Source organism: Oryctolagus cuniculus, chromosome 4 (assembly GCF_051225735.1).
Source record: "Oryctolagus cuniculus isolate XC-2025 breed Fujian yellow rabbit chromosome 4, ASM5122573v1, whole genome shotgun sequence".
In the NCBI taxonomy this organism is placed as follows: Eukaryota; Metazoa; Chordata; class Mammalia; order Lagomorpha; family Leporidae; genus Oryctolagus; species Oryctolagus cuniculus.
Genome location: NC_142870.1, coordinates 76,737,233 through 76,764,643, shown reverse-complemented (window position 1 = coordinate 76,764,643; position 27,411 = coordinate 76,737,233). Strand labels below are relative to the sequence as shown.

Here is a 27,411-nt window from a genome sequence, read left to right as displayed (position 1 = left end):
TTTGCCGTTGGTTCACCCTCCAATGGCCGCTGCGGCCAGCGTGCTGAGGCTGGCGCACTGCGCTGATCTGATGGCAGGAGCCAGGTACTTCCTCCTGGTCTCCCATGGGGTGCAGGGCCCAAGTACTTGGGCCATCCTCCACTGCACTCCCTGGCCACAGCAGAGAGCTGGCCTGGAAGAGGGGCAACCGGGACAGAATCCAGCGCCCTGACCCCGTGTGCCGGCGCCACAAGGCGGAGGATTAGCCTAGTGAGCCACGGCGCCGGCCCATGGCACTCTCCTTTTTTGGTTTAAGAATAAAGAGACCATAGTGGTGAGATGAAATCCTATAAGAGCAACCATCACTTGAGGATTACTGACCCCACTGTGTTGGTCATTTTACAGCTTGGGTAATTGCAATTTCTTTAAAAATAGCCCGTACCCATCTGATCAAATCCAAGGCCTTCATTGCCTGCCTGTTTCATGCCGCTGATTTGCTGGGTGCATTAGAGAGCAAGCTGGGGTCCTCCCGAGTGGCTATGTGCAGTTGGTTGACTGGACTATTTTCCAGGTAACACCCTCATGATTTTGGCCCTCGTAAATGGCATTGTCATTTAGTGGCCATAGTTATTCATGTTATAGAATATAACGACCTCTTTGTTCCTCCAGTGATTTGTGTTTAACTAACTCCAAGGAAAATATCCCTCTGCCTAGGCTGGTGAAGCGTGTGTGTGTGTGTGTGTGTGTGTGTGTGTAGGCTGGTGAATTTGTGTGTGTGTGTAGGCTGGTGAATTTGTGTGTGTATGTAGGCTGGTGAATTATGTGTGTGTGTGTATGTAGGCTGGTGAAGTGTGTGTCTGTGTGTGTATCTGTGTGTGTCTGCCTCTCAGCTATCTGGGAGCCATTACAGGCTCTAGATTGCTGCGGGCTAAGATGTGACAGTATCCACACACAGAAAGCCATGACGTTCCTTTGAGAGAGGGACAAAAGTTACAGGTTCAGCATACAACGAGTGGTCCCCACATGGTTCTTCTGGAAATGCTGGGAGGAACTGGGAAGGAGGAGACCCGTGATGAGAACAGGAGGGAGGCCGGGCTAGGGGAAGGAGCCATCTCTGCTGACTACAGCGGTTCTGAAATGAAGAGGAGGTGATGAGGGAAAGAGCTGCTGGCCTTTATCCTTCACGCTTCAGGGTGGGTACTGGGAGAACATTGCTGACACACAGGACCCCGCTAAGTGAACGGGCCGTCACATAAAAGCTGTGGGTTCAGTTAGCCCCTGTTGAGAGCGCGTAGCGAGGGAGGAGATGCAGCAGAGTGCCTTATGCGAGGTGAGAGCTTATTTAATAGTAGCTGCTATTATTCTTGTTGTGACCCTTGCTTGGATTCCGGGGAACACGTACACAGGGAGAGACGTGAAGAGCCAAGACCGTGTTTCCCAAACTGTGTAGTGAGCGATGTTAGTGTACGTGCTAGGTTCAGCGGGTTTTTAGCCACCAAACTTGTCCGAGCCTTACAATATCATGTGTGTTTAATTTATATCTCTCTTGGAGGAAAGAATCTAAAAAAGCACTGTTTCCCAAACATCTCACCACGCAACACCACTTCAGAAAATGCCAGAAATTCCACAGGCCAGTCTGGACAGATTTTTGTGAACAGAGTCCATGTACAGTGACTGCAGGCCTTAGTGAACTTGCTGAGTTTACTTCCTAAACAGGGAGGCGTGGGACTCGTCTGCACCCCAGGGCCCGTCTGAAGGAAGATCTTTCTGGGAGTGACTCCAGGCTTGGCCACTAGCTTATCTGTGTCCACATGGCTGGATTCTTTTGAATTTCAACTTGAAGTACCAGGGATCTTCTCTTTGATTTTTCACTTTCCCTGTCCCTACCCAGTGGAGCAGCAAGTATCCTGTCTGAATGGATCACCTCTGCCTTGACTGCCGGCTGTCTGCATCATCACCAGCCTCATGCAAACCAGTATCGCATTGTGCCTGGACTGGTGCAGTAGCATCCTAGCTGTTTTTCCCTGTTCTCTCTTGTTCCTGTGCCATCTGTTTCTCTACGCAGTAGCCTGTACAGTCTTTGTAAAAGCACACACTTGATCACCTATCCCTATGTAAAAGTCTACAGTGTTCACTGTTTTATTAAGAATAAAATACCAATGCTGGCGCTGTGGCGTAGCAGATAAAACTGCTGCCTTTGACACTGGCATCAAAAACGCGGATCAATTCGAGCCCCAGCTGCTCCACTTCCAATCTTGCTCCCACCTGGGAAAGCAGTAGAAGATGGCCCAAGTGCTTGGGCCCCTGCACCCATTTGGGAGACCTGGAAGAAGCTCCTGGCTCCTGGCTTTGTCCCGGCCAAGCCCTGGCTGTTGCAGGTTTTTGGGCAGTGAAGCAGCAGATGGAAGATATCTCTCTCTCTCTCTCTCTCTGCCCTTCAGATAAATGAAACAAATCTGAATAAAAAAGAATAAAGTGCCAGTGTCTTCTCGGTGCCCTCAGGGCCCTGTGTGCTCTCACCCCTGCCTGTTTCTCCCAGCTTCTCTTTTACTGCTCTCTCTCTGCTACAGCCACACTGCCCATTTTTCTAAGAACGTCACAGACTGCACCCTCCTTCAGAACCTTTGCACTTTCCTGCTCCAGCTGAATTATTCTCATCCTGCAGGTCTCAGCTCAGCAGGTGTTCCCTGACCACTGAGTAGGTAGTGGTCACTCTGCCAGATTTCTGACATCTATGCCCTGTCTTCCTCCAAACTTTGTCACATCCTGAAATGACCTTGTTACTGTTGTCGGCTTGTTCACTGGCCCCCACTAGACCACATACTCCTTCGGGACAGAGCCATCTCATTCACCAGTGGGAGCCCCAGCACCTAGAACTGTACTTACTATACGGTAGATACTTAGACATTTGTTGAATTAAACCACTGGCCCAGTGGATTGATGAACGAGGCTAAATACCTTTTACATACTGTGACGATGCGTGCAGTCTCCTGCCCATAATCTTTTCTCCTAATCGTTGTCTCTGTGCCAGATTCCACAAGCATTTTGTCCTCCTGGGAAGATGATTGACAGCATGTGCCCACCATCACTTTTCTAAACCTGGGACACAGTACTAATGCTGGGCTTGCTTAATCAGACACTTGGATTCTAATTGTATCAGCCCTGGGTAAAGTTGAAATTTAAGCACAGGCTCATTGAATAGTAAATACTGTGTTCTTTTCTTCCATGATCAGCAATAACTGGGCACCATGACCAGAGGATGCTCGTGTCCCAAGAAATATAAAGCAAAGCATAAAGTTGTTGTTGCTGATTCTTTGTCTTCTGGCCTTGCCATTTGCTGAGTCCTTTACCTTTTAGGACCATTCCTGCTCTTGCTGTCCATCCTGAGTAATTTTTAAAAGGTATTTATTTATTTATTTATGTGAAATGCAGAGTGACAGAGAGACAGAGAAAGCTTCCATTCTGTGGTTCACTCCCTGGATGGCTGGGCCAGCCTGAGGCCAGAGACCAGAAACTCCATCCAGGTCTCCTATGTGAGTGGCAGGAACTCACATTCTCAAGCCATCATCCGCTGCTTCCCAGACGCATTAGCAGGAAGCCAAATTGCAAGTTGAGTAACTGGGACTTGAACCAACACTCCAGTATGGGATGCTGGCGTCCCGAGCAGCTGCATAGCCAGCAGTGTGGGTTAAACAAAGAAAAGGCATTCAATGTCACTGGATTTTCACACTCAGACTGCCGATGAGAAGTCTTCCATCCACCCTGGGGGAAAGTTCCATTGCAAGCAGTAGTCAGCCTTGGGTGGAACCCCAGGGAGCAGACCACCAAACTCTTAGACTTGACCCCTTAGACCAAGTTCTGCAACTCATCACGGCACACTGCTCCATTTTGCCATGAAGTTGGGGGGTTCCTTTGGGTAACCCAAAGCAGTTAAGTGTGTTTTTTCTCCAGTGTTATTTAGTTGAAAATGAAGGGTAACAGCTTTGAGAACTACACTTAAAAAGTACTTGGGTGTGTTTTACCGTGAATGATAATCTGCCCACAGCAACTAAGCAAGTAGGTGTTTGTGTAGAGTGTCTAATACAGTCATTGGGGAAAAATAGTACACAGAAAAGGAGGTCTGTGAGTATGGCTTGAAGGCCTCATGGGATTGGAATCTTTGCAGAAATAGTGAGTTTTGCTGCAATGGAACAGAATCTCTGGCAGTTGTTCTTTGGGCTTCCTGTCAACTCAAACCTGATTGGCCAGTACGAATAGGTTTTATAGCTCCTTCCCCCAAGCTGTGACTTCCCACTGCTCCAAGGACAGAATGCAAGCCAGGAATGTCTCAAGAAAAATAGAATGTGCACATTTTCATTGATTTCAGTCTCAAGGTTCTAAAATTGTGCGTGTGCATATGCTTATGTGATATTGAAAGCTAATGCCAGAGAGTGTAGCAATGAAACCTAGAAAATGAAAAAAAAAAAGATACCTTTGAGAAAATAATTTGTTCTTCTTAGAATAATTTGTTTTTCTTATATCCACCTCATTGCTAAATCTGTCCATGGATTTTTTTTTTAAGGTGCCTTTAGGTAAAAGAAGACTCTAAATATGTACAATGTAATTACCCCTTTGTTGTTTCTGTACCAAGTCCTAAAGACAGGAGTTGGCCAACATTTTATCTCCTAGGGACCAGAGGCTGAAGTGACTTGTCCGTGGGTATTGAAAGCAGAGCTAGAATTAGGCGTAAGTACCCATGACACTTGCCCATTTTCAAAGGATGAGGTATTCATGACTGCAGTGGCCTGGTCCCACGTGTAGGCCAGCATATTGTCCTGCCCATATGTTCAGATATCTGCTGGCTTCAACTAGACAGCACCACTCTTAAACCATTCCAAGTTACAGTCTCACTCTGTGTCCCCAAACTCTCCTCCTCTGACTCGGAAAGGCCGGAAGTCAGACTTCACTCTCAGTGTGGGCAGCTAGGAGGCACAAGGGACTGCTGAGCACTTGAGATGTGGCTAGTCCACTGAAGCTGTGTTGTAAGTATAAAATACTTACCAGATCCCAAGGATTTAGTATGAAAAAAAGCACACTTGGCACAGTGAGTAAGATGCTGTGTGGGACACCCACATTCCATGTTCGGGGGGGGGGGGAAGCCTGGGTTTGAGTCCCAGCTCCACTTTCATGCCAGCTGCCTGCTGACGGACGGAGTGCCATGCTTCATCCCTGCCACCCCCATGGGAGACACAGCTTGACTTCCTGACTCCTGGCTTCGGCCTGGGCAGACTTGGCTGCTGTTTACGGTTGAGGAGGGAGCCAGTGGATGGAAGCTCTCTCTTTGTGTCTGTCTCTGTCTTTCTCTGCTTTCACATAACCAAAATAATTTTTTTAAAAAAATTTAAGTGGAAACTATCTCAGTAATGTTGATTAAATATTCAGATGCTAGTAGTTTGGATATATTGGCTTAGAAGAAATTATTAAAATGAATTTTACCTGTTTCTTTGACTTTTTAAAATGTAGCTATCAAATGTTTAGTTATATTTGAGATTAGTATTCTTTCTTTTGGACACAGCTGTTCTACACAGGTGTCACTAAAACATACGTTAGTTACATTTAGCCACACTTTGGCTTGAATGATCTCCTTAAATGGTGGTGGTGTGTTATTTCAGATTTCACGTATTGACACCGCAGCTCCTCACCTAAACTGAGCTCCTTAAAGATGTGGACTGCGCTTTATTCCTTCTTGTGCCTTTTGCATGCAGCATGGTGGCTGGGATTGTATTGCTTAATTGTCCCATATGTTGTTTACTTGCTTGGAAAACATTTTCATCCGTTTCCACTTTGGACAGTGATAAGGAATTGCAGATTAATTTGTGTTTTGAGTATTGCTTTTTTTTTTCCCCAAAAGAACAGATTTTCTGTAGTTCTTAATTTGTTCCAGAAAGATTAACATTCCTCTTAACTGGACTGTTAAAATTCAGGGGCCTGGAGGGGTGTCAGAAGTGCCTGACCCATGCCTGACAGAGCAGCGGTGTGAAACTCCATACTTAACAGATTGTGGGGAGCTCCCTCTTCACCCAGAATCTTGGGAAATTCCAAATTCAGCTCAGATGCTTGCACCCCACATTCCAGGACCTGTCTGGGTGCAGGCACCACTAAAGGAGGTGTGCTGGCCCGGTGGCTCCCCGTCCTCAGCCAGTGTGGAGAAAAAGGCCACCACCAGCCATGGTGGCCACAGTTGCTGTCGGGAGCTCCTGCTGGATGGCAGTGATTCTCAGGGTCTCTGAGCTAACGCTAGGAGATAGACCCTAAGTGGGCCTTCCTCTTGAAACAGCCTGCAGTTTTGTAACGGAACTTGTGGCTGACTCCCATGCTCATAATATCAGGGCTGGCTGTGTTATTCCTAAAATACAGTCATTGCTGCTGATCCCCTGGGAGAGTCTAACCTTTCACTGCGTTTCCTGACCACAGGATTCCTAAGCCTCTGTTTCTGGTTCAGTTGTTAAGGAATGTGCAAGGCTGCACCCCTGGAAACCTCCCGCTTCGGGGGGCAGATTTATTAGGTCTCGTGACTGGGTTTGATCCCACTCCACTGATTGCCATAAACAGCTCCGAGGGAACCATCCCCCCTTTGGTGACTATGTGTGAAATGAGTAATCCTGGCTTTGGAGAAGGGGTTGGAAGAATTTATAGTGGCCAGGGTTTAGAAACAAAAGCAGCCCCATTTGCCTAGGCTTCCCAGCTTCCCAGCGGCAGCCTCCCTCCCCCCGAAATCCTGCCGTTTCTGTCAAATAAAAGGAGATTTTTATATATTTTTTATTTTATTTTATTTTATTTTGACAGGCAGAGTTAGACAGTGAGAGAGAGACAGAGAGAGTTATAGACAGTGAGAGAGAGAAACAGAGAGAAAGGTCTTCCTTCTGTTGGTTCAACCCTCAAATGGCTGCCACGGCCGGCGCACAGTGCCATTCTGAAGCCAGGAGCCAGATGCTTCCTCCTGGTCTCCCATGCGGGTATAGGGCCCAAGCACTTGGGCCATCCTCCACTGCCTTCCTGGGCCACAGCAGAGAGCTGGACTGGAAGAGGAGCAACCGGGACAGAACCAGCGCCCCAACCGGGACTATAACCGGGGGTGCCGGTGCCGTAGGTGGAGGATTAATCAAGTGAGCCGGGGCGCCGCCCAAATCAAAGGAGATTAAGGCTACAAGAGGCAATCCACGCCTATAGTAGTCATTTCTACCGGTTTCTCCTCTTACATAGGTTATTGAGTTTGGGTTAGGATTTCTGGATATTTAAGAATATATGCCCCAGTTCAGTCCTCAAGGTCAAGGTTTCTGGGGGCCAACAGGCTTTAAGTTAAAATTGCCACTATATAAAATAAAATTAACAGTTTTTCCCTTAGGCAGCTCAATAATTAATAATTAAGGTGGTCTTATTGTCCAAGTGTATCTATTTAAAAGGTCCCATTTGCTCCCAAATGTCCCAGTTTGTATAATAGAATGCATGGCTGAGAGTTCTATTCACACACTTGTATGTGTCCTGGGGCACCATCCTCGCAGAGGAGCTGGGCTCACTCGCAATATGTCAATCAAGCCTGCAGTCTCCCTGGCGGAGCCTCAGACTGAAGCCAGAAAGCCCCCCGAGATCAGAGACTGCCGAGACAGTCCACACAAACTCTCCCAAAATTTCCAACTCCTTCCTCTGGATGCTGTCTGGGGGGAGCCCTGATTTGCACTGGAATGGCTCCAGGCCTCGGTCTATGCAGTGGGAGCGGGAATGAGGAGGCAGTGGAGGGAAGTCTGGAGTGGGTGCGCTGGAGGAGCCAGCCACAAGGCAGAGCAGCATGGATACCACCTGCAGCCGGCAGTCCCTGGGAAGACTGCCATTCTGCGCTCAGGTCTCCCTCCACCATGTCCCTGGCCAGCAGTTGCCATGGCAACACAGTGGCTGAGAACTTCTAATTACATCTGTCTGCTTCCCCTAGACCCCTAGGTGCCACACATATGGAGACTTCATTCCACCCCTGGGGTTTTAGCCGTTTCTGCATCTGTGGCCTAGAGGATCAGCTCTAGAATGCTGGTAACTGGACGTCTGCTCCAGCCACACTGGCCCGAAAGAGTCTCGGGACTGTGCCCCTGTTTTCAAGTGCAGGCTCATTGCTGCTCTGCTCCGCTGGGTCTCCTGTGTCCCTGACTGCCCCACCAGCAACCCCAGCAGTCTAAGGGATGAGCCAAAGGAGAGTGACCCCAGAACATTCTGGGAGTGGCGCAGGGGTAGAACAAGGCAAGACACTTCTTTTTATGGCTCAGAGAAACTCACCACCCTGCCTCTGTCTACCCCAGGACCACATAGGGGCTGCATCTCAGAAAAGAGGGAATGCAGTTGCCTTGAGTAATAAGCCTCTTGGGTAATAAGCCTGTTCTCACGGTTTCTGTTGCCACCTTCTTGCTTGCTTCTCTTTGTGTCTGCTTCTCCCTGGTCTGGGCCACCGCAGGGTCAGGCTGCTTACTGACTGCCCAGTCCTATACTCTGAAGTCCGACCCAGTTTGGCCATGCTCTGAGCTACCTCGTGCACCCTCCTTGCCTTGTCTTCCTCCTCCTTTCTCTTCCAAGTTCCCATTTTCTTAGCATGTCTTGCTAGGTTATATGTTAACTGCAGACAAAGTAAGTGACTCAAAGCCATTTTAGCACCCCTGCTGCTCTCCTGTCCACCTCAACACATACCCAGTGTCTCTCTATGGGCCCAAGATAATCTCTACTTAGTGAAATTCCAGGCTGAGTATTTATAGTCTAGTGCAAGACAGTGGGGTCTTAACTCTCTTTCCCCTAAGAACGGATCCTGTATGAGCAACCACAGGTGAGGGGCTGATAGAGGCACTATATCTTTTTGCCCCTAACCCAAGTCCCTGGGGGGCAATGTGGTTCCCAGCCTCTTACACTTTCCACTGAAGACTGCATGGCATGGAGTCCTGTGTGAGGCCCTGCAAAAGAGCTCTACAACATAATTCTTGTTTGCCACGAGTTTATCGGATCGCTAGAAAGACAGATCGGCACAATTACATCTTAGACATTAAATGATCAAAATGAGTTCACACAAAGAGGAATCAGAGGTCAAACAAGGAAGGAAGAATTTCCCAAGGAGAAGGAAAAGGTCACCAAGGCTGGAGTGTGTAACCTGAGCTAATCCTTGAAGGACAGGAAGGATTTGGGCAAGCCAGACAATAAATCAGACTTCCCACATGGTGACATTATTTTTGTAGCTGGTCTTGTGGGACATCCTCTGCCCGCCGAAAGGTTAAAGAAGCAGCTAACAATACCTCCTAGTGCTGACATTTTCAAAGGGTAATGAGTGCCCGTTTGCAGGCGAGAAGCTCGGGAGCGCTGTGTCCTCTCCCTGAGTCTGCCTGCAGTGTCAATCCACGTGGCTCCCGGCTCTGCTCTCGGATACCTCCAAAGCTGCCTGGAGCCCGGGCCCCGGCTCCTGAGGCCTCCTGAGTGATTGAGTCACTCAGGGAAGAGGGAGGGTGACTCCAACCCACAGGCCAAAAGTAGATGACACGCTGGGCATCCAGCGCAGGGCTGGGTCATGTGACCGCCACCCCCCACCCCACCCTTGGAGAACAGTGGCTTCACTTTCATGTTTAGGGGAGCGAGGTACCAGTTGGCAGACCAGGAATCCAAATTCTTTGCCACAGTGGCTTCCTAACCCTAGAAGATATGTGGTATTAGGATCTACCCTGGGACCACCGGAGTCAGTGGCACCCAGGGCAGAAGAGCTGGGGACAGAGAACCAGATAGCCCTGGGCCATATGCATCCCTCATCTGCCCATCCAGCCAATCAGAATCCCAAAGAACCTGGATCCTAACGGGAACCGAGCTTGGGAGGCACAGGGAGGGGGAGGGTCGGCTTACTCCCATGGCGTTCCGGGACCGTGCGAGGCTGTTGGTCCAGATGTGGGTGGCCCTGTGTTGGCCTCTTCTAAAACTGGCTCTCTAACTCCCCCTCCACTCCCCTGGACCTTGGTCCCCTTTTTGAGTTGAGGATATTGGGGTTTAGGTGTGTGAGGATTTTTCTTTTTTCCCTTTAACATTTCATCCACCATTTTCCTGGAGCCACACGTGGAAATAATTAGAGCATGGATGCCGAGCCAGTGGAGCGTTGGCAGCCCCGGCATGCCTCGGTGACAGGTTCTTGGCAGCAGTGAAGACTTGGGAATCTCCTGTGCGTTTCCTTTACCCACTCCCTCCTTTCTTTTCTTCCCTGCTTTCGTGCAAGGCAAATGCAAGTCGAAGAAAACCTTGATTAATGCTGTTCTGGGGGAGCAGGGGTTGCAGCCAGTTCGGCACGAGTGAAATCGGGCCACTCAGCTGGCGTCCCATCCTGGCGCCCCTGGTCTGTCCTGATCCGGGAGGGAATGACAAGGCCTGGCTCATGAAAACCCTTCGATTAGGAGAGCCAACTCTCATTGTCCTGTCCAAACCCAGCAAAATCCCTGAAGCTCCCTGCTCTCCATAACCAGCCTGTTCGGTCAGGGCATTTAGTTTGATATTCAGGACCATCTGAAATGGTAAATTCTTGAGCTTCCTAGCTAATTCTTTTTATTTTATTTATTGTTTTATTTGACAGGTAGAGTTACAGACAATGAGTAAGAGACAGACACACAGAGAGAAAGGTCTTCCTTCTGTTGGTTCACCCCCCAAATAGCCACTACGGCCAGAGCTGTGCTGATCCAAAGCCAGGAGCCAGGTGCCTCCTCCTGGTCTCCCATGCGGGTGCAGGGGTCCAAGCACCTGGGCCATCCTCCACTGCCGTCCCGGGCCATAGCAGAGAGCTGGACTGGAAGAGGAGCAGCCAGGACTGGAACCCGGCACCCATATGGGATGCTGGTGCTGCAGGCGGAGGATTAACCAAGTGAGCCACAGCGCTGGCCCCGCTCCCTAGCTAATTCTAACAGTTTAAGGGACTTCAGCATCAAGTGCAACTCTTGCATTTGATAAATGGGGAAAGAGGTCCATCAAGGTCAAGGTCCTTCCCTAAGTCACACAGTGTGGCAGAGACAGAGACCTGTCTGCAGTTCCAGCCTCCTTGCTGGGGTCCTCACTGCCTCTGCCTGATTTATGTTTCAACAAAGGATTAAAAGCTTTTCCTTTTTTTTTTTTTTTATGCTATCCAAGCGTTTGCCAACTCCGTTTTCATGCAATGACATTCATCATGCATTTCTTGGAGCTTTCCAGACACCCTGGTTTTCCTCCCAGTTTTCTGAACCCCCCTTCTCTGTCTTCTTGGCTGCTTTGCTGTCAGAGCCCTCACACAGTTGCGCAGGCTGTTGACTGCACAGGGAGGTGAGGAGGCCGGCAATCCAGCCTGCACTGTCTCCTGGCAGTGCGTTGCATCTTCCCGGAGGGGAAGGGGCCTTTGCAGGTTTGCACAGAGACCTGTGTGTGATGGAGCGGCCTATTCTCTGCCTGCCTTCTCTCTTCCTCCTTCCCCTTCCTCTCTCCAGCCACCTCCGCCCTCCACTCCCACCATTCCCTCCCCAGCACAGTTCCTTGGCCCCATTTCTCACTCCTGCGCAGATGACATCCAGATGTGCATCTTCCGCCTGTCTTTTCTGCTGGCGGTGGGGTGGGGGGGTGTTCCACTGTCCTCTTAAACTCATGCCCGTGGCTGACCCATTGCCACGGCCCCGCCCCATGCTCGTCTCTGATGGAGACACAGCGGCAGGCGGCCAGGCCCTCGAGGCCAGACGTCTTGGCAGCTGCCTGGATTCGGCCTCCTCTCCTCCGCTCAGGATGGAGCTCTGGCAGAACTCATTCTTTCAAAAGTCCCTCCTGGGTTCCCTCCCTCTGTCTCCATGCCACCGTCTGCGAGACTCCGCTCATGCCCTTTCTAGTTGGTTTCCTTGCTCCCTGTCCCTCCTCGCCCATGTCTTCCCCTGTGCCACTGTCCAGCTGTTCTTTCTTAAAAGCCTGCAGGTTTTCTCGGTAGATCCTCTTGTCCCTGAAGGCTTGGCTGTGATCCCACCTCTCCCTGAAAGCCCGTCTCTTGCCATCAGCCCCTCACCGAAGGGTGCGCTGCCCGAATGTTGGCGGCACGGCCCCAGCCAGGGCAGAAGCTCTTGTGAAGGCAGAAGCCGCATCTTCCCATCTTCCACTCCTCTTGGAGCTGGCCCTGTGCTGGACACAGGTCATTAGCATGCTGATTCTCTTGCTGAAGGCATTGGTCAAGTACACTTTTCCGTAGGTCCAGGTCATTTGCCTTGGCCTTGACCAGGGAAGACTGGAGAACTATCCAGGCCTGCACCCCCCACCCCAACACTGGCCTTTCATGTGGACAAGTCCTAGGCAGGTGATTAGAGAGCAGGACATGACCACCACGCTCCAACCCCAGAGGCTCATTCGGGGTGGATTTGTGGCCTGAATTAATGGGTCCCACACAGGCCCTCTGAAGAAAACTGAAGGGCGAAACTGCGAACTGGGGTGCCTTAGAAGGCACTCCAGAGGAGACATACAGGATGGCTCAGCCCTCGCCAAGGACCGCAGACACACACAGCCGGCTCCTGCCAGGCAGCCGGCCCACCCCGCCCAGCATGAGTGGGGTCACGGGATGCTCCTGTGACAGCGAGGCAGCCTGGCAGTGTGTGGGGTTTCATCCCCACTTGTCACTGTGCATCGTGAGCCGAGGCGCGGGAACAGCGGTGGCCTTCCATGGGGATGGGCTCAGGCCACCTGGGTTTTGGGTTTGACTCTCACCTCGGTCCCCGCACAGCATTGGAAGGCTCGGACCTCTCCCTGTGAATGGGAGTGGATCCGCTGGCCTCACGGACCCCGTGAGAGCATTTGCCATTATCTGGGAGAGGCCCTAACGTGTTTCTGACTGAATGTCTGTTGCAACTAGCCGGGACCCTGGCAGAAAACCTGAGTTTGTTCTGTGGCCAGCAAGTGTGTCGTTTGCTGTGCCATGGCTGCGTCTCTCGAGAGCGACCTGAGTAAACGGAGCGGGAGGCAGTCCAGAAATGGCCCGCGAGCTGGCTGCGCCACGCCACTGCAGAACCCCCTGTGTGGAAAGGCAAAGGCTCAGAGGATGTGACAGGTCTGTGGTACAATAAAATGGCTCAAGCAAACAGCATTGTCCCTGTTGAAATTTGAACGTATTCATTTGCAGGCACGCAACCCGTTGTCACATAATGGGGACAGGATGTCATGCGGATGCTGGATGCTGTGAGCTGCGAGAGAGACAGCATTATTGAAATAAGTACAAGGAGAATTCCATGAGTCTCAGTTGACAGGTTCATAATGGTTTTTAAATCTTAAAGCCAGTCCTCACCCCTGAGTTTGGTATCATGGAGCCCCACTCGTCCCTTCCTGGGAATGTCCCGACTACTGCTGTCACTGGCCACCAAAGCCGGTGACATGCACCTGAATTCATTTGCAAATAGCTTTATTGAGTTATCACTAACATATGCAAATTATCTGTATTTAAGGTGTACAACTTAGTGTTTTGGTATTCATATGTAATGCGAAGTAACCACCCCAGTCAAACCAGTGAGGGAATCCATTGTGTATATCTATGTGTGTTGAGTTCTAATTCAAGATCTGTCCTGTTAGAGCATGAAAAGGTACAGCATTGTTAACTGGTGTTACACAGGGTCACCATGCTATACATCAGGTCTTCCGGATCACTGGAACTGTGTACCCTCTAATGACATTGAATGCACAGATCATTGATAGGGAATTTTCTCAGGCAGGACACTGGTGGTCCGTGAGCCCCCAGTGTGCAAGGCACTCAGGGTCTACATGAGATAAGCCATCTGTGCATGAAATCTGAAGTGGAGAGCTAAGAGACTAACAGGCCAGATGTCATTATTGGCAAGGCCTTGATGATGAGAGAAACAATTTGGCAAATGGAGAACGGGTTTACCAGAAGGCTAATGAAGCTTCAGTTTCAGGCCTTTTACTTACCAAGCCCTGTCCAATGTCCTGTGTCCCATTTTTTGTTCGTGGTTGTGTATTCTCTTTTTCCTATGGAAGATTCCCTGAAATATATAAGATTTCATTAACCTTGAGATCTGTTGGATTGGCTAGCTTCTTTTTTATTTTTAATATTTATTTATTTATTTAAATAAGTTGAAGAGAGAGATGCAGATCTTCCATCTCCTGGTACACTCCCCAGACGGCCACAATGGCCAGGGCAGGGCCAGGCCAAAGCCAGGAGTTTCATCTGGGTCTCCCATATGGGTGACAGAAGCCCTAACACTTGGGTCATCTTCAGCTGCTTTTTCCAGGTACATTAGCAGGGAGCTGGATTTGGAGTGGACGTGAAGCCAAGACACAAACTGGCACCCATATGAGATGCTGGCATCACAGGTGGTGGCTTTACCCACTTCACCACGATGGAGGGACACTTAGAGCTGCAGGGATGGCACAGCTGGTTATTGTCAGGCACATCAGAACCACTCTTAAGATCAGCCCTCTCCCTCCTCCTCTTCCCCTAGAATATGCAGGATGCCCCCACAAAAGAATCAGGGAGACAAGAACAGGGTTCTGTGATGCTCCCGCTGAATTTCAAGGTCCTCAAGCCGTCATCCTCTTTCCCCTTGGCCCTCCCAGGCATTGCTACAGGGATCCACTCCGGAATGGCTACCTGGGAGCAGCTGACATTCCCCGGCCGCCCCACCCCAGGCCTCCTCCTGCTCTCCCCAGCTCTGAGAATTCCTTTGTCCCCAGCTCCCTGGTGCTCTGTGTGTCTGAGGGGCCCTGGTGTTCCTGCGAAGTTTCCATGACTAATTCTGGCAAAGCCAGGAGAGCCTTTCTCACATCAACAAAGCCGCTGAGTCAGAGAAGAGGGGCAAATGGAGCCAGCATTCCACCTTGGCATACACAGGGCTGTATTTAAAAAAGAAAGTTGGAAAGGAAGAAAAGAGAGTGGAGGGGACAGAGCCGACCCAGCCGAGGTGAGGAGGCGATGGCCGGTGAAGCTGACAGCTGTGTGGCTTTGCTTACACGCCTCCCCGCTCTGCCAGAGCACACTAGTCCTCTACAACCAGCCTCTTGATGTCCAAAACCATTCTAACTGTGTCTTCTCTCCAGACTCAGACACACTCTGCTGGTGGTCTTGCTAAGAGCTTGCTTTTCCGTTAAAGGATCTTTTCCGGTTGCAGACAGAATTTCTCTTTTTTAAGATCTTGGATTGGAATCAAGGACCTGGGCCTGCAGCTGTGAGACCTTGGACCATCACACGTAGCTGTGAGCCTTGGTGTCAACTTCACCCTTGGATCTTATGCCTAAAGGGCTGTGGAGGGACCCCAGCCGCCTGCCTATCTTAAAAGGTCTTGAGAATCAAAAATCCTAGTAAAAATTACAGGTTCATCAGAATGCTGTACAAGTATGAGGTGTTATCACCACACAGTGGTGGACTGTGGCTCCAAGAGAATGTTTCCACCTGGTAGAATGTCCCTGGTGAGCCATTTACCAAGGAGAGTCTACAGGGTGAAAAGTAACCGCAGGACCAGCCCTCCAGAGTCCTGTTGGTGACACCGTTATGAAGCAGGTGGGGAGCAAGTCGGGGAGAGGAGGCAGAAGGAGGAAGCTAGAACCACGATGTTTCTGCGTTTGGAGGCAGATATTTTACTGACAAAACTGGGTGTCCACACTTCTGGAACACATCTTTCACCAGCACTCGGTCAGCCCCACACACAGCCACATTCAGGCTCACGTACCATTTGTGCATCTGTCACAGTGGCCCTGCCTGCAAGCTTGCTCTGCTGGAGTGTATGCTTATGCATAGGTCAAGTGTTTTCACAGCCTTGCGCCCTGGCCTCTAAAATCATCAAGAGGCTAAAGTAAACAACTCTGTTTGACTTGCAAAACCTGCATTGTGCTGTGGATCTGGCCACCCTGTGGTCTGATCTGACTCAGCTCTCCCTAGTTATGTGACCTCCACCCATCATGGAGCTTTTCCAAATCTCAAGTATCTCTGCCATTGTGACATGGGACCAAAAATACAGAAACCCGCACAGAGGCTGTGAGAAGAGAGATGTCTGTGCAGAGCCTCACTCACAGGTAGCTGTGCAGCTAACATTAGCCCTGCCCCTAGACCCTTCCCTTCCCCCAGTAAGTTCCTGCCTTAACCCACCAGGTATCCCTGCTTCCACCCTCACTCCCTGCAGGCTGCCCTGCGCTTTGAATCAGAATTGGAAGAGACCTTACCCAAAGGACATTCCAGAGACTCCCATTCGTCATACCACCAGCCTGATCCCAAACATGTAAAGGGCCTTGTGGCCCACCAGCTCTGGAGAGAGCCCCTCAGATCAACTGTCAAGACTCCTCCCCTCATCACCGCCACCTGCTGTGGCCGATTGTTCCTCTCTAGGCGGCCTTTGCTGACCCATAAGCACGTGTGTGCTGTGTTCATCCTCTGTCCAGGTGCTTGCTCTTCTCTCCCACCCAGAATCAGACATACAGCAGATGGGGTGGGGGCGGGCGGCCCCTTCCACCCTAAGGAACTTTGATGGGGCTTGGGGGTGCACCTGATGCTCTAGCACCCGAGAAGATGGGGCTCGGAGAAGAGCTTTGAATGGTACCCAGAAGCCATCTCTTTGGAGAAAATTTTCTGCGTTGATTTCTACCCTGAAACATGGCTGTGAGTGGGGAGAGATAGGCAGAACTGGAGAGACTGTGAAAGCTGCAGGAAAGATATCCCTACCCAAGTTGGTGCATCCTCCTGCCTGTGAATGGGGTGGGGGGTGGGGGGCTGGTCTGGGCTCCCACTGCCTGCACCACTTCTCACTGGGAGGACGGAGCTGGGCAGGGCTGCAGGAGCCCAGACTGTACTTCTGCATTGCGGCTCTGGGCCGAGACAAAGCGGGAGATTGCCACCTATTGACAGGCAAACCTTTCCTGCAAGGAGGAAAGATTGTATAACAGTGGCTCCCCTCTCCGTGCTCTTCAGACAGGCCCCCAGGGGTGGCTAACAAGACCAGGCCTCCTGCTCTCAGGATTATTCCAGTGTAGGGGAGGACAAGGGGAAACTGCAGACCCCAAGGTGACGACGTGAGTGTCTCCGTGGGAAAATTGTCTGGAAATAAATTGCCCGACATCACCAGAGCCACTCCAGTCGTGTGGCAGGCGCCTGCTGCCTGCAGTCTTCTCATTTAACCCTCACAGCACATGCGGAAGCTGAGGTTTCATGGGAGTTCCCAGCCCCAACATCCATGGCCAGGAAAGAGCAGAGGTGGGGTGTGGGCAGTCCCCTAAATTTCTGTCCCGCTCAGAAGCACTTTCTCCCAATACTTGCTGATCATGCAATTCATATCCCCAGTTCAAATCAGAATTACTGTAACCCAGGTGATCTGGAAAATGTGGGCCCCAGTTCCTTTTGGTGGGGGAGATGCTAGCTCTGCCGTTTTCTGTGTGATGACCTTCTAAGGCTTTGTTCTCTCAGTAGTGAAATAGAGATAATGAGGATGTCTAACTTGGGGTGTTATTGTAGAGCTTAAATAACATACTATATAACAGATCACTCAGCGGGGTGATAGGGATTTATAAATGGGAGCTTAGTTATCTGAGGTCTGAACACCTGGGTTAGAATCCACACTTCTCTCATTTTTAGCTCTGGGGCCTTGGACAAGGTACTTGACCTTTCTGATACTCAATTTCCTTATCAGTAAAATTGGGCTAATAGTAATATATCCATTCCTTTTTAACAAAAGATTTATTTATTTTATTTGAAAGGTGGAGTTACATAGAAAGGGAGAGTCAGAGAGAGAGAGAGAGAGAGAGAGACAGAAAGAGACAGAAAGAGAGAGAGAGAGGTCTTCCATCCACTGGTTCACTAATCAAATGGCTCAATGGCCATATCTGGGCCGATCATAAGCCAGGAGCCTGGAGCTTCTTCCAGGCCGCATGCGTGCAGGGGCCCAAGGACTTGGGCATCTTCTGCTGCTTTCCCAGGTCATAGCAGGGAGCTGGATCAGAAGTGAAGCAGCTAGGACTCTAACTGGCACCCATGTGGGATGACAGCACTGCAGGCGGCCTTACCCACTACCCCACAGCGCCAGCCCCAGTATACCCATTCTTGCCAAGTTGTCTGCATGGAAAGGTAAAAACAGTTTGCAAATTTTAATTGCCCTATTCAAGTATTAGTATTATAATTTCAGTGAAAAGATAACTGTTTCTTCAAATGGATTGGTGAGTTTTCCGAACAATGACTTGGGTTGAATTCAACGTGTAAGTAAAAGCTTTTATTTGTGAGGCTCACTAGCAACAGCAACCTATGATGACCAGAGGAGGCTCTGTGGGTGCCATAGCTGTGCTGCAGGTGGCTCTGGGAGGTATTCCTGTTAAAACCCCTGTTCCCAGTGCATCTTCTCCTTCCATCCTCATGGGCCAGGGTTGGCATTCACTGCTGTTTGCCAGGTGAGGAAACATGAGGCCTACAGAATTGCACTGGCTGTCACGGCCCTAGGGCGGGTCCAAGGAAGGCTGGGGTGTCTTTTGAGTGTGAGTGTTGAGTCCAAACATGCTTTTGTGCTTGCCTGTCTGGATCTGGTGGGACACACCCACAGGCTCAGAATGCTGTTGACTGGAGAACGTTATCTGAGTGTTTTTTTTAAAAGCTGATCCGCAGTAGCGTTTTCCTCCTCCTTTGCAGTGTGGTTTTGTATTCCCAGGCCCAGTTTCCACAAGGGGGCCCTGCCTGCAACCGCTGGATTTTATCTCAGATCCCTGTTTAGGAAACAGCAGCTCTCCACCCCCCTCCCTCTCAGCCTGCTGGGAATTACTTCCTCTTTTCTTCCCTGCCTGCCAGCTTTATTGAATTCTCCTTAGCAACATCCAAAGGAGAATTGCTCCAGCAACAGCCTGAGAACCAATGAAATGTGAACATGAGGATGGTTTCTAGACCAATGGGAACCCTCCCTGGCAAGCAAAATGGCTTACCAGAAAATAATAACCTGAAGTTTGCAAAGCAGCCTCTGGGTGGCAGCACACCAGCTGTATTGGACACAGCTCTCAAACATCAACTTTGTTTTTTGCTTCTTGAGACCTATTCTTAATAAATATCATCTTCCAACTATAAGAATTTGACTTTTACAAGCCTGTGTGATGTGGTAGACATGGACTAGAGGATGGGCTCTTGTCTCCCACCCCTGCTGTACCTATCCCATCCTGAATCCCCCATGTGGCTCCCACCATCTCTGCTGCTTTGTCACAAGCAGTGCTGGTCCAGTGGGCTGGCGCCTGGAGGCCTTTGGTGACTCTCCCTGCCCAACCAGTCAAGGAGAGGAGCTGGAGAGGACACACTGCTCCCTGTCTAGCCAGCTCTACTGCTGGGCTGAGAGGTGGATGAGGTGGGGCTGGGGGTTGATGGGTGGCCACCAGTGAAGGAGGAAAGAACGTGCACTTGTCGACATCACATTTCTGAGTGGCACAGACCGACTCTGCTCCTGGCCCCGGCAGTTCTGCCTCCCACAGCTGAACAGCAGTGCCTGGCCAGGAAGGAGTCTGATGAGTTCTGCTCTCTGTCAGGTGGTTTTAGGCCTCTTCATCAGAGGCAGCCGTGGATGGGAGCTGCATGGGACAGTGGTGAACAATAGCAAATCCCTGTGTCCGGTGGTTTAGCCATGCTTTTCGTGAGATGTGACCTTGAACACCACGTGGTGAGGTTTTGGTCCTTCGGGTATTCACATTTCCCCAGGGTTGCCCATTGCTGCCTGGCTTCCCTTCTCATCCGTAAACAGTCCGTGAAGTCCTGAATCTCCATAAAGTCCCCTTTCATTCGTGCCCCCTTCTCCCCTATTGCCATACTGTTTTCTGAGGTCTCCTTCTCTGTCAGTTTCCTCTAAGGGTCATAGAGTTTCTGGAAGGCAGGGACTGTCCTTTGTATCTGCAGCCCTTACTGTAGCCTCAGCCTGTAATAGGTGCCCAGGAACATTTTTAGAAGAAAGGAAATAGGCAAGATATGCAAGAAATGAAGTCTGGCGCTCCAAGAAGCAACCTTAGGGAGTTTGTGGGCTGGAGCAGTGCCTGGGAGTATGGTGCTGGCTGAGGGGGAAACTTCTAGCTGTTCTGGATCCTTCGACGTCATGAGCCACGACTCCAAACCAAAGCACAAGCCTGAAAACAGTGACCATCGTGGGCCCATCCTGTGATTGGCTCATGTCAGCCACATGGTTTCCTTTATGATTTTATGTTTTAGGAAGAACTGAGGAGCAAATCCAAAATTTGTGCCAACGTATTTTGTGGAGCTGGCCGGGAATGTGCAGTCACTGAGAAGGGAGAGCCTACCTGTCTCTGCATCGAGGTAAGTCCTAGAGTGAGGGGACAAGGACAGCCGCCACCTCGCTGGAGCCACCAGCGACTTCATCATCTATAAAAACACACCTTGTCTGTCAGAAGTACGTGAAATTTTTAAGCAAGGTGTTAAAAATTGGATACCTGATTTTTAGCATAGGGATGTTTATATTTTCTTAATGTTTAGCTGTATAAGATTTTTAAATTATGAAGTTAATGAATACTTTATATTTGTCAAATAATACAGGCAATTACAGTAGTTCAGAAAGTTTTAAATGATTGATTTAAAAGATAAGTGTATTTCAATCAAAATATTTTAAAATCCATGCATAATTTTTCTATAATATGCATTGCCCATGAACTTGGTGGATTTCAGTTTTTTTGCACCAAAATAAACTTACCTTTTTATTCTATTTCCCATGAACTTTTTGAAGTACCCTCATATTTGTACTTCCCCCACTCTGATCCATTCAGTCTGAGGTAACCAGTGTTTAGTACAAAATGTTCCATATTGTTTCTTTTGTCTATGCTACTATAAACCTAGGGTTTCCCCTTATTTTATGCAAAATGAGATCATAGTATTTATAGACATGTGCAGCTTGTATTTTGTACTCATTAATAAACCATGGACAGTGTTACAGATTAGTTTAGTAATATGAATCAACTAGATTTATTGAGTCATTTCTCATAGATGAACATGTGGTTGTCCCGTGGGTTGCTTACACTACAAACTATAGCCTCCTGCACAGATATCTCTTCATTGTGCTGCTGCCTTTATTTCCTAGGACCGATTGCTAGGTCAAAGGATATGCAAAATTTTTTAATTGTAATTTGTTTACTTGAGAGAGAGAGGGAGAAATCTCCCATCAGCGAGCCTACTCCCTAAATATCTCAATGGCATGGACCTGGCCAGGCTAAAGCCAGGAGCCAGAAGCTCCATCAGGGTCCACATGGGTGGCAGGGGCCCAAGTACTTGGACCATCTTCCACTGCCTTCCAAGGCACATTAGCAGGGAGCTGAATCAGAAGCAGAGTAGCCGGGACTTGAACCAACACTCTGATATGGAGTGCCAGTGTGACAAACAGTGGCTTAACTTGTTATGCCACAACACTGGCCTCTTGCCCTGTGGCTTCCACCCCATTACATGACATTTAAAAAACAAAATGAGCTTTTGAGAAATACAGTTTTTGTAGGCAGGATTCTGATCCATTTTGTCTCCTTAAGCAAACATGTGCCCTTGCCCTAGGCCTTTCTGTCAAACCAGTGCAGAGTTTAGAAGGACATCGTCCTGCTCATAAATAATCCCGATACGTAGTCCCAGAAAGGAAGTCTCCCAACCCAGAAACCTAAAAACCAGATCATGCCGGGCATGTGTTTGCCATTGGAGATCCTTCTTGAAATGTATATGGCCACAGTTCAGTCTCAGCCTAGCTGCACAGAGTTGTTGATTTTGAGCAAACTGCCTTCCACTAGATGCCAAAAAGGCCGGACCTACCTTGGTCTTGCTCAGGACCCGATGCACAGCGAGCACTGCGTACTAAACACTGGTTAAATGAGTAAGTGCAGTTTGTGCTGTGGGCTTCAGTATCCTCATCGCACACGGGGAGGCTAGCCTGCTTCCCACGCCCAGTGTTCCCTGGTCCTTGGTTCTTAATACATTTGATCTGTCTCGTTTTGTCCCTTTGTTAGATGCTTCCCCTTCACCTCTTTAAAAACCACAAGTCTAAAGAAATCGTGCTTCTTTGTGATCTTGACACCGTCAATAGGCAAAACAGAACCCAGTTGCCAAGTGAACATCATTCCATGTCTCCCTCCAAACTGGGTCTCTGTAGCACTTCACCAAGACCCATGGCCCCTGCCCCTAGGTAGTGAGGTGAGGAGGAAAGAAAAGAGCCTCAACATCTTAAGTGGAGCAACAGAACCTTAGAGTCAGGCCCTAGAAGAATTGGAGTGTGTGTGCATACGTGTGCATTCACGCACCTGCCTGTCTCTCCCGTTTCCGGCTCCTGGCTCTGGCCCCTTTGTGTCATACAGCATTGGAATTGTAAGGGATCTTAGGTCACCTGAAGATATTTGATGACTTTTTCCAAAGTGACAGAGAATGCAACTTCTTGACTTTTCATGAAATTCCCTTCTTGCTAACTAGATAGGGTGAAGAGGGTGCCTTAGACTATTTGGGTTGCTCTAACAAAATAGCTGAGACTACGTTGTTTCTAAATAATAGAAATTTAATTACCTTAGTTCTAAAGGCTGGGAAAGTCAAGATCAAGGTAACAGATGGTTTGATGTCTGAAGAGGGCCTGGTCTCTGTTTCCAAGATGGCACCTTGAACGTTGCATCCCCTTGGTGTGAGGTACAAGAGAAAAGGATCAAATGCTACGTGAAGCCCCTTTTATAAAAACCCTAATCTCATTCGCAAGGGAGGAGCCCTCGGGACCTAATCAGTTGCTTTGGAGATTAAGTTTCAATGCAATGCGAAGAGAACACAAACATCCCAACAGTAGCAGGAAGTGTTTCTTCTCTGAATAGAAGAAATGACCTTGGAACAGGATTGACCCAGAGGACCATGGGGGACTGGAATGTGATGAAATGCCTCCAGCGTCCAGCTGGGGTCACTGAGGCCAGAGCTGAGGTTCCCAATACCCTGAAGGGGAAAGGCACCATCTCTGCTGGTGGAGAGCCCCCTCACAAGATGTCTCTGTACATGTGCGTGTGTGTGCATTTGTGTATGTGCATGTATGTGTACATATGTCTTTGTGGGTCCATGTGCGTGTGTTCGTGTCTGTGTGTGTTGGTACCCATGACTGCATGAATATCCCCCTGTTGCATTGCCTCTGTTTCAGCAATGCAAACCTCACAAGAGGCCCGTGTGTGGCAGTAACGGCAAGACCTACCTCAACCACTGTGAGCTGCACCGAGACGCCTGCCTCACTGGGTCCAAAATCCAGGTTGATTACGACGGACACTGCAAAGGTAAGGCAGGCTCTCCCCATTGCACGGCAGCTGAAACCATGGGCAGCCGAGAGCAGAACAGCTGGCTGGGCTGACCACGGCCAGCAACGCTGTGGAGACCACCAGGCAGTAGGCACGGTGTGCTTTTGACATGCATGAACCTGCTGAGTTTGGCCTAGATAAAAGCCCAGGTTTGATCCCAGAACTTCCTACCTCAGACCCCGAGGGGACTTCCAGCTGTGTCTGCAGCTGGATAGCACATGAGGTGACCACATCATTAATCAAAAATAATAAGGAAGTCCTTAAGTGAATTCCGTACCTTTTCAGAAAGTAGCTAGATTTCACTCTTCAGTGTGGTTTTAATTTTGGCACCTCTCAACCCTCAACCCTGGTAGTATTATGTTTTACCCATTTCATGCTCAAACTATTGCCCATTGGAGTAAGAGGGCAGGAGTCCCACATCTGTTGCTAATTAGACACCCGCCGCCTGCCAGTCCTAGGCCTGCCTCATCCCTCTCGGCCCTGACCAACCATGGAGAAACAAGAAGCTGTTTGCCAGGTGTTGGTGTCCACTCCATTTTCTGTCCAGACTCCTGATATGAATTCTTTTTTGTTAAATAGTTACTTATTTATTTGAAAGGCAGAGCAACAGAGACAGAGAGGGAGAGAAGGAAGAGGGGGGACAGAGAGAGAAAGAGAGATACTCCACTCCCAGATGGTCACAACAGCCAGCACTGAGCCAAGTGAAAGCCAGGAGCCAGGAATTCCATCCAGTTCTCCCAGATGGCTGGCAGGGGCCCAAATATCTGGGCCATCATCTGCTGCTTCCTCAGATGCATTGGCAAGAAGCTGGATCAGAAGTGGAGCAGATGGAATCGAACCCATGCTGTGACGTGGGATGCCAGCATCTCAAACAGCAGCTTAACCCACTACACCACCGTGCTGTCCCTGTGATACGAATTCTCACACTCTCAGGACAGTGTCAATCCAGCAGGAGGAAGTGTGAGTGCAGGAGGGCAACTCAGTGACCCCAAAATGTCAGACAGCACAGACAAGAAGGCATCCCCATACTTGGGCCCTGGAAGAAGGAGCAGGAAGCAAGGTTTCAGGACAAGATGATGAGATGTCACAAACATCCCCTTAGTGTGGGGCTGGTTCAGGCCGAGAAATCCACAGATATTGTTTTTCTTCACTTTGCGTCACATGCTCTCCTTCTGTCTTGCAGAGAAGAAACCTGTGAGTCCATCTGCCAGCCCGGGTGAGTGCTTATCTCTTCTGCCGGCTGCATGCACATACCTGGGGAGAAAATGCTTTCCATGATGGAAATTCTCATTCTGTTCCTGAATCCCTGACGAGCTCTCAAGGTCAGAGCTCGTGACCCAAAAGTGGTCATTCCTCACACCAGCTTAGAAAAGCTGCAGAACTGCGTTGTTCTGTGCTTGGCAGCTGACACAGCCGACTGGGTCGCAATGTGGGGCTGAGCAGTGATTGAACTCCCCGTAGTGCCCAGTGAGACGCGCTCACGTCACTGGAGCAGCAGGCTCAGAAGACACAAGTCATTTTCCAAGGGGCTGGTTGGAAATGCAGAAAGACTTTCTGTGGCTTTCCACAAACAAGAATGGAAATTTCACCGTGATTTGTGGTTACAGACCCCAGGGGCATACACTTCCCTAGATCCTCACAGTAGCCTGTGAGGCAGCTCTCAGGGATAGCCTGATGGGAAGAGGGAGGCTCAGAGAGATGAAGTGAGTTTTCCCAAATCCACACGAAGAAGTGAGGGGATGGGGGCGAATGCCCGGCTTTTCATTCCCGGGCCCGGTGTGCACGTCACACGCCCGCACAAGTCGTCTTCCAGGGATTCCCTCTCTGCACTGCTTCCTCCATCATCCACCTGGCTCTCATCCACCTGCTGTTTCCATGTCCAGACTTCCCCATCTCCCTGCCTCGGCCCTATTTCCTGTGGTGTGTATTGAGGGGAGATACAGGTGAGGGAAAAGCTGAATGGGAGGGAGTTTTGATACACCAAGTTAGAAAGAGAGACGCTACAGAAAAAGCCTTGGCACCACAGTGGCAGTGAGAATTGTTTTCATTTATCAGATATTTGAGCTCGTCTTTGAGCCAACAGAGCCACTGTGTGGATTTGCTTTCTCTCCCCTTTTTTGTTTGTTTTAAGATATATTTATTTATATGAAAGGCAGTTACAAAGGAGAAGGAGAGATAGAGAGATCTTCCATCTACTGGTTCACTTCCCAAATGGTCTCAACAGCCAGGGCTGGGCCAGGCCAAAGCCTGGAGCAAGGAGCTCCTCCAGGGTTTCCCACGTGGGTGCAGGGGCCCAGGCACTTGGGCTACCCTCTGCCGCTTTCCCAGGAGCATTAGCAGGGAGCTGGATGGGAAGTGCCTTAACGCACTGTGCCACAAGGCCAGCTCCTTACCTCACCTTTCTAAAGTTAATGAAAATGTCCTTCTTCTGCCGACTTTTCCCTCAGCTAGCAACAACATTTCTGTCGCAGTATTCTCAGGGTTTGACAGATGTTTTAGAGGTGTAATCCTGGGTTCTGGGTTAGACACTGCCTGGCCGTGGACCTTGGCTGTGACCAAGCTGTCCCTCCCCTGCAGTTGTGTGCTATCAGGCCAACCGCGATGAGCTCCGGCGTCGCATCATCCAGTGGCTGGAGGCAGAGATCATTCCAGACGGCTGGTTCTCCAAAGGCAGCAACTACAGCGAGGTCCTCGACAAGTACTTCAAGGTAATAACGCCGCTGAGGTCGAATCTGGCGGGAAAGGGACGCCTCTTCCTCCAGCTGCTCCATCACATCTTTCCAGATCTGGAGGCACACCCCACATACAGACACACACATTCAGGTACCCCATTCCCACAGGGAGACAGAGGGCACCAGCGAGAGGCCCCAGCCAGCCACCTGACTCGCACACTCTCACCTGCTTCCCCCGCTAACTAGCCACAACAGGGCCTTTTTAGTAGCTCTGAGTCTACCCGGCCTGGTCAGTGCAAGGCCAGTCTGGATTGCTGTCTCTGGCCTGCACCATGGACCCCACAGATGGAAGTCTACTGGGTTGGGGTCGTCTTAGAAGTCTCTTGTGTGACTGTGGATAGAGGTTTCTGTCCTCAGCTGTTGAAATGGAACCTGGCTGGGCGCAGCAGGATGAGAAAGCACTGCTCATGTTCTCTGTCTTCTGGCCTGGCCAGGCCCCCATTACTGAGTCCTGGGGGCAGGGCCGGGTCTTTCTCCAGAAAAACACACAGCACTGCTGAGCCTGGGGCTTGGACAGGAGCAGAAAGCCACTTAAAGGAAATGGTTTTTTCCATAGCTGTGTAAGTGGTACCTCGGGGCCTGTTGTGAGCAGCGTCTGCCCTGTGATTACAGCATAGGAGCTGTCAGGCCCAGCATGCTTCTTCCATGGTGCCACTTGGGACCTTGTAACCATTGGTCCTGGCCCTCTGGTGGTGGCACCCCGCCCCAGGCATCACTGACACCTGCTGTTAGATTTGATTGCCAAGTCCCCTGGCACCCCAGCCCCCACCCCAGACACACATACAACATCTCCACAACCTAGCAGTAACTGGCTCTTGCAGGCTCCCATGTAAAACCTGCACAGCCCCTGGAGAAAGTAGCTTTTCTCTAAGCCATTCTCACTCCCAACTAAGAAAGTGTTCTAGTGCCCAGCTCCCTCCTTCCAGACCCCGGTAGTGTCTCCCAGGAGAAAGGAGGGCCTTCACGAACTCCCACTTCCTGCTGCAGAGGCCCCTGGGACGCTGGCCTCCAAGGATGCTGGGACCCTGGACGTCCCAAGGCCCCTGGGACGCTGGATTCCGCTGCCAATTGGTGACAGGTCTGATATTTCAGAGACGTCTGTTTCTGGACCAGTGAGTTGCTCTCCTGCCCAGCTGGCATTCCTCACATCAAAATGAGTTGAAAAAACAAATCTAATGGGAATCTGGATTAGGCCCAAAGCTGACTTTTACCTCAACTAGTGATTCTGTTGCTGTTTCTGAAGTGAAAGAGCAGAACAGAGAAGAGCAGACTCTTTGCTGCCTGTGTCCACACCACCAGCACCACCACCACCTCTACCACCACTACCACTACCACCACCACCACCACCACCATCACTACCATCACCACCACCACCACCACTACCACTACTACCACCACCACCACTGCCACCACTACCACCACCACTACCACC

At 50.0% G+C, this 27,411-nt stretch overlaps 1 protein-coding gene across 1 annotated transcript in view; it reads left to right on the top strand.

Moving 5' to 3' along the window:
* Positions 1-27,411, top strand: part of FSTL1 (follistatin like 1) — a 63,421-nt gene that overhangs the window by 22,504 nt on the left and 13,506 nt on the right. Inside the window, exons 3-6 of the mRNA XM_008266866.5 lie at positions 20,159-20,263; positions 23,097-23,226; positions 24,431-24,463; positions 25,825-25,955. Coding sequence (XP_008265088.2) covers positions 20,159-20,263; positions 23,097-23,226; positions 24,431-24,463; positions 25,825-25,955 — 399 coding nt within the window. The remainder of the gene's footprint in view (positions 1-20,158; positions 20,264-23,096; positions 23,227-24,430; positions 24,464-25,824; positions 25,956-27,411) is intronic.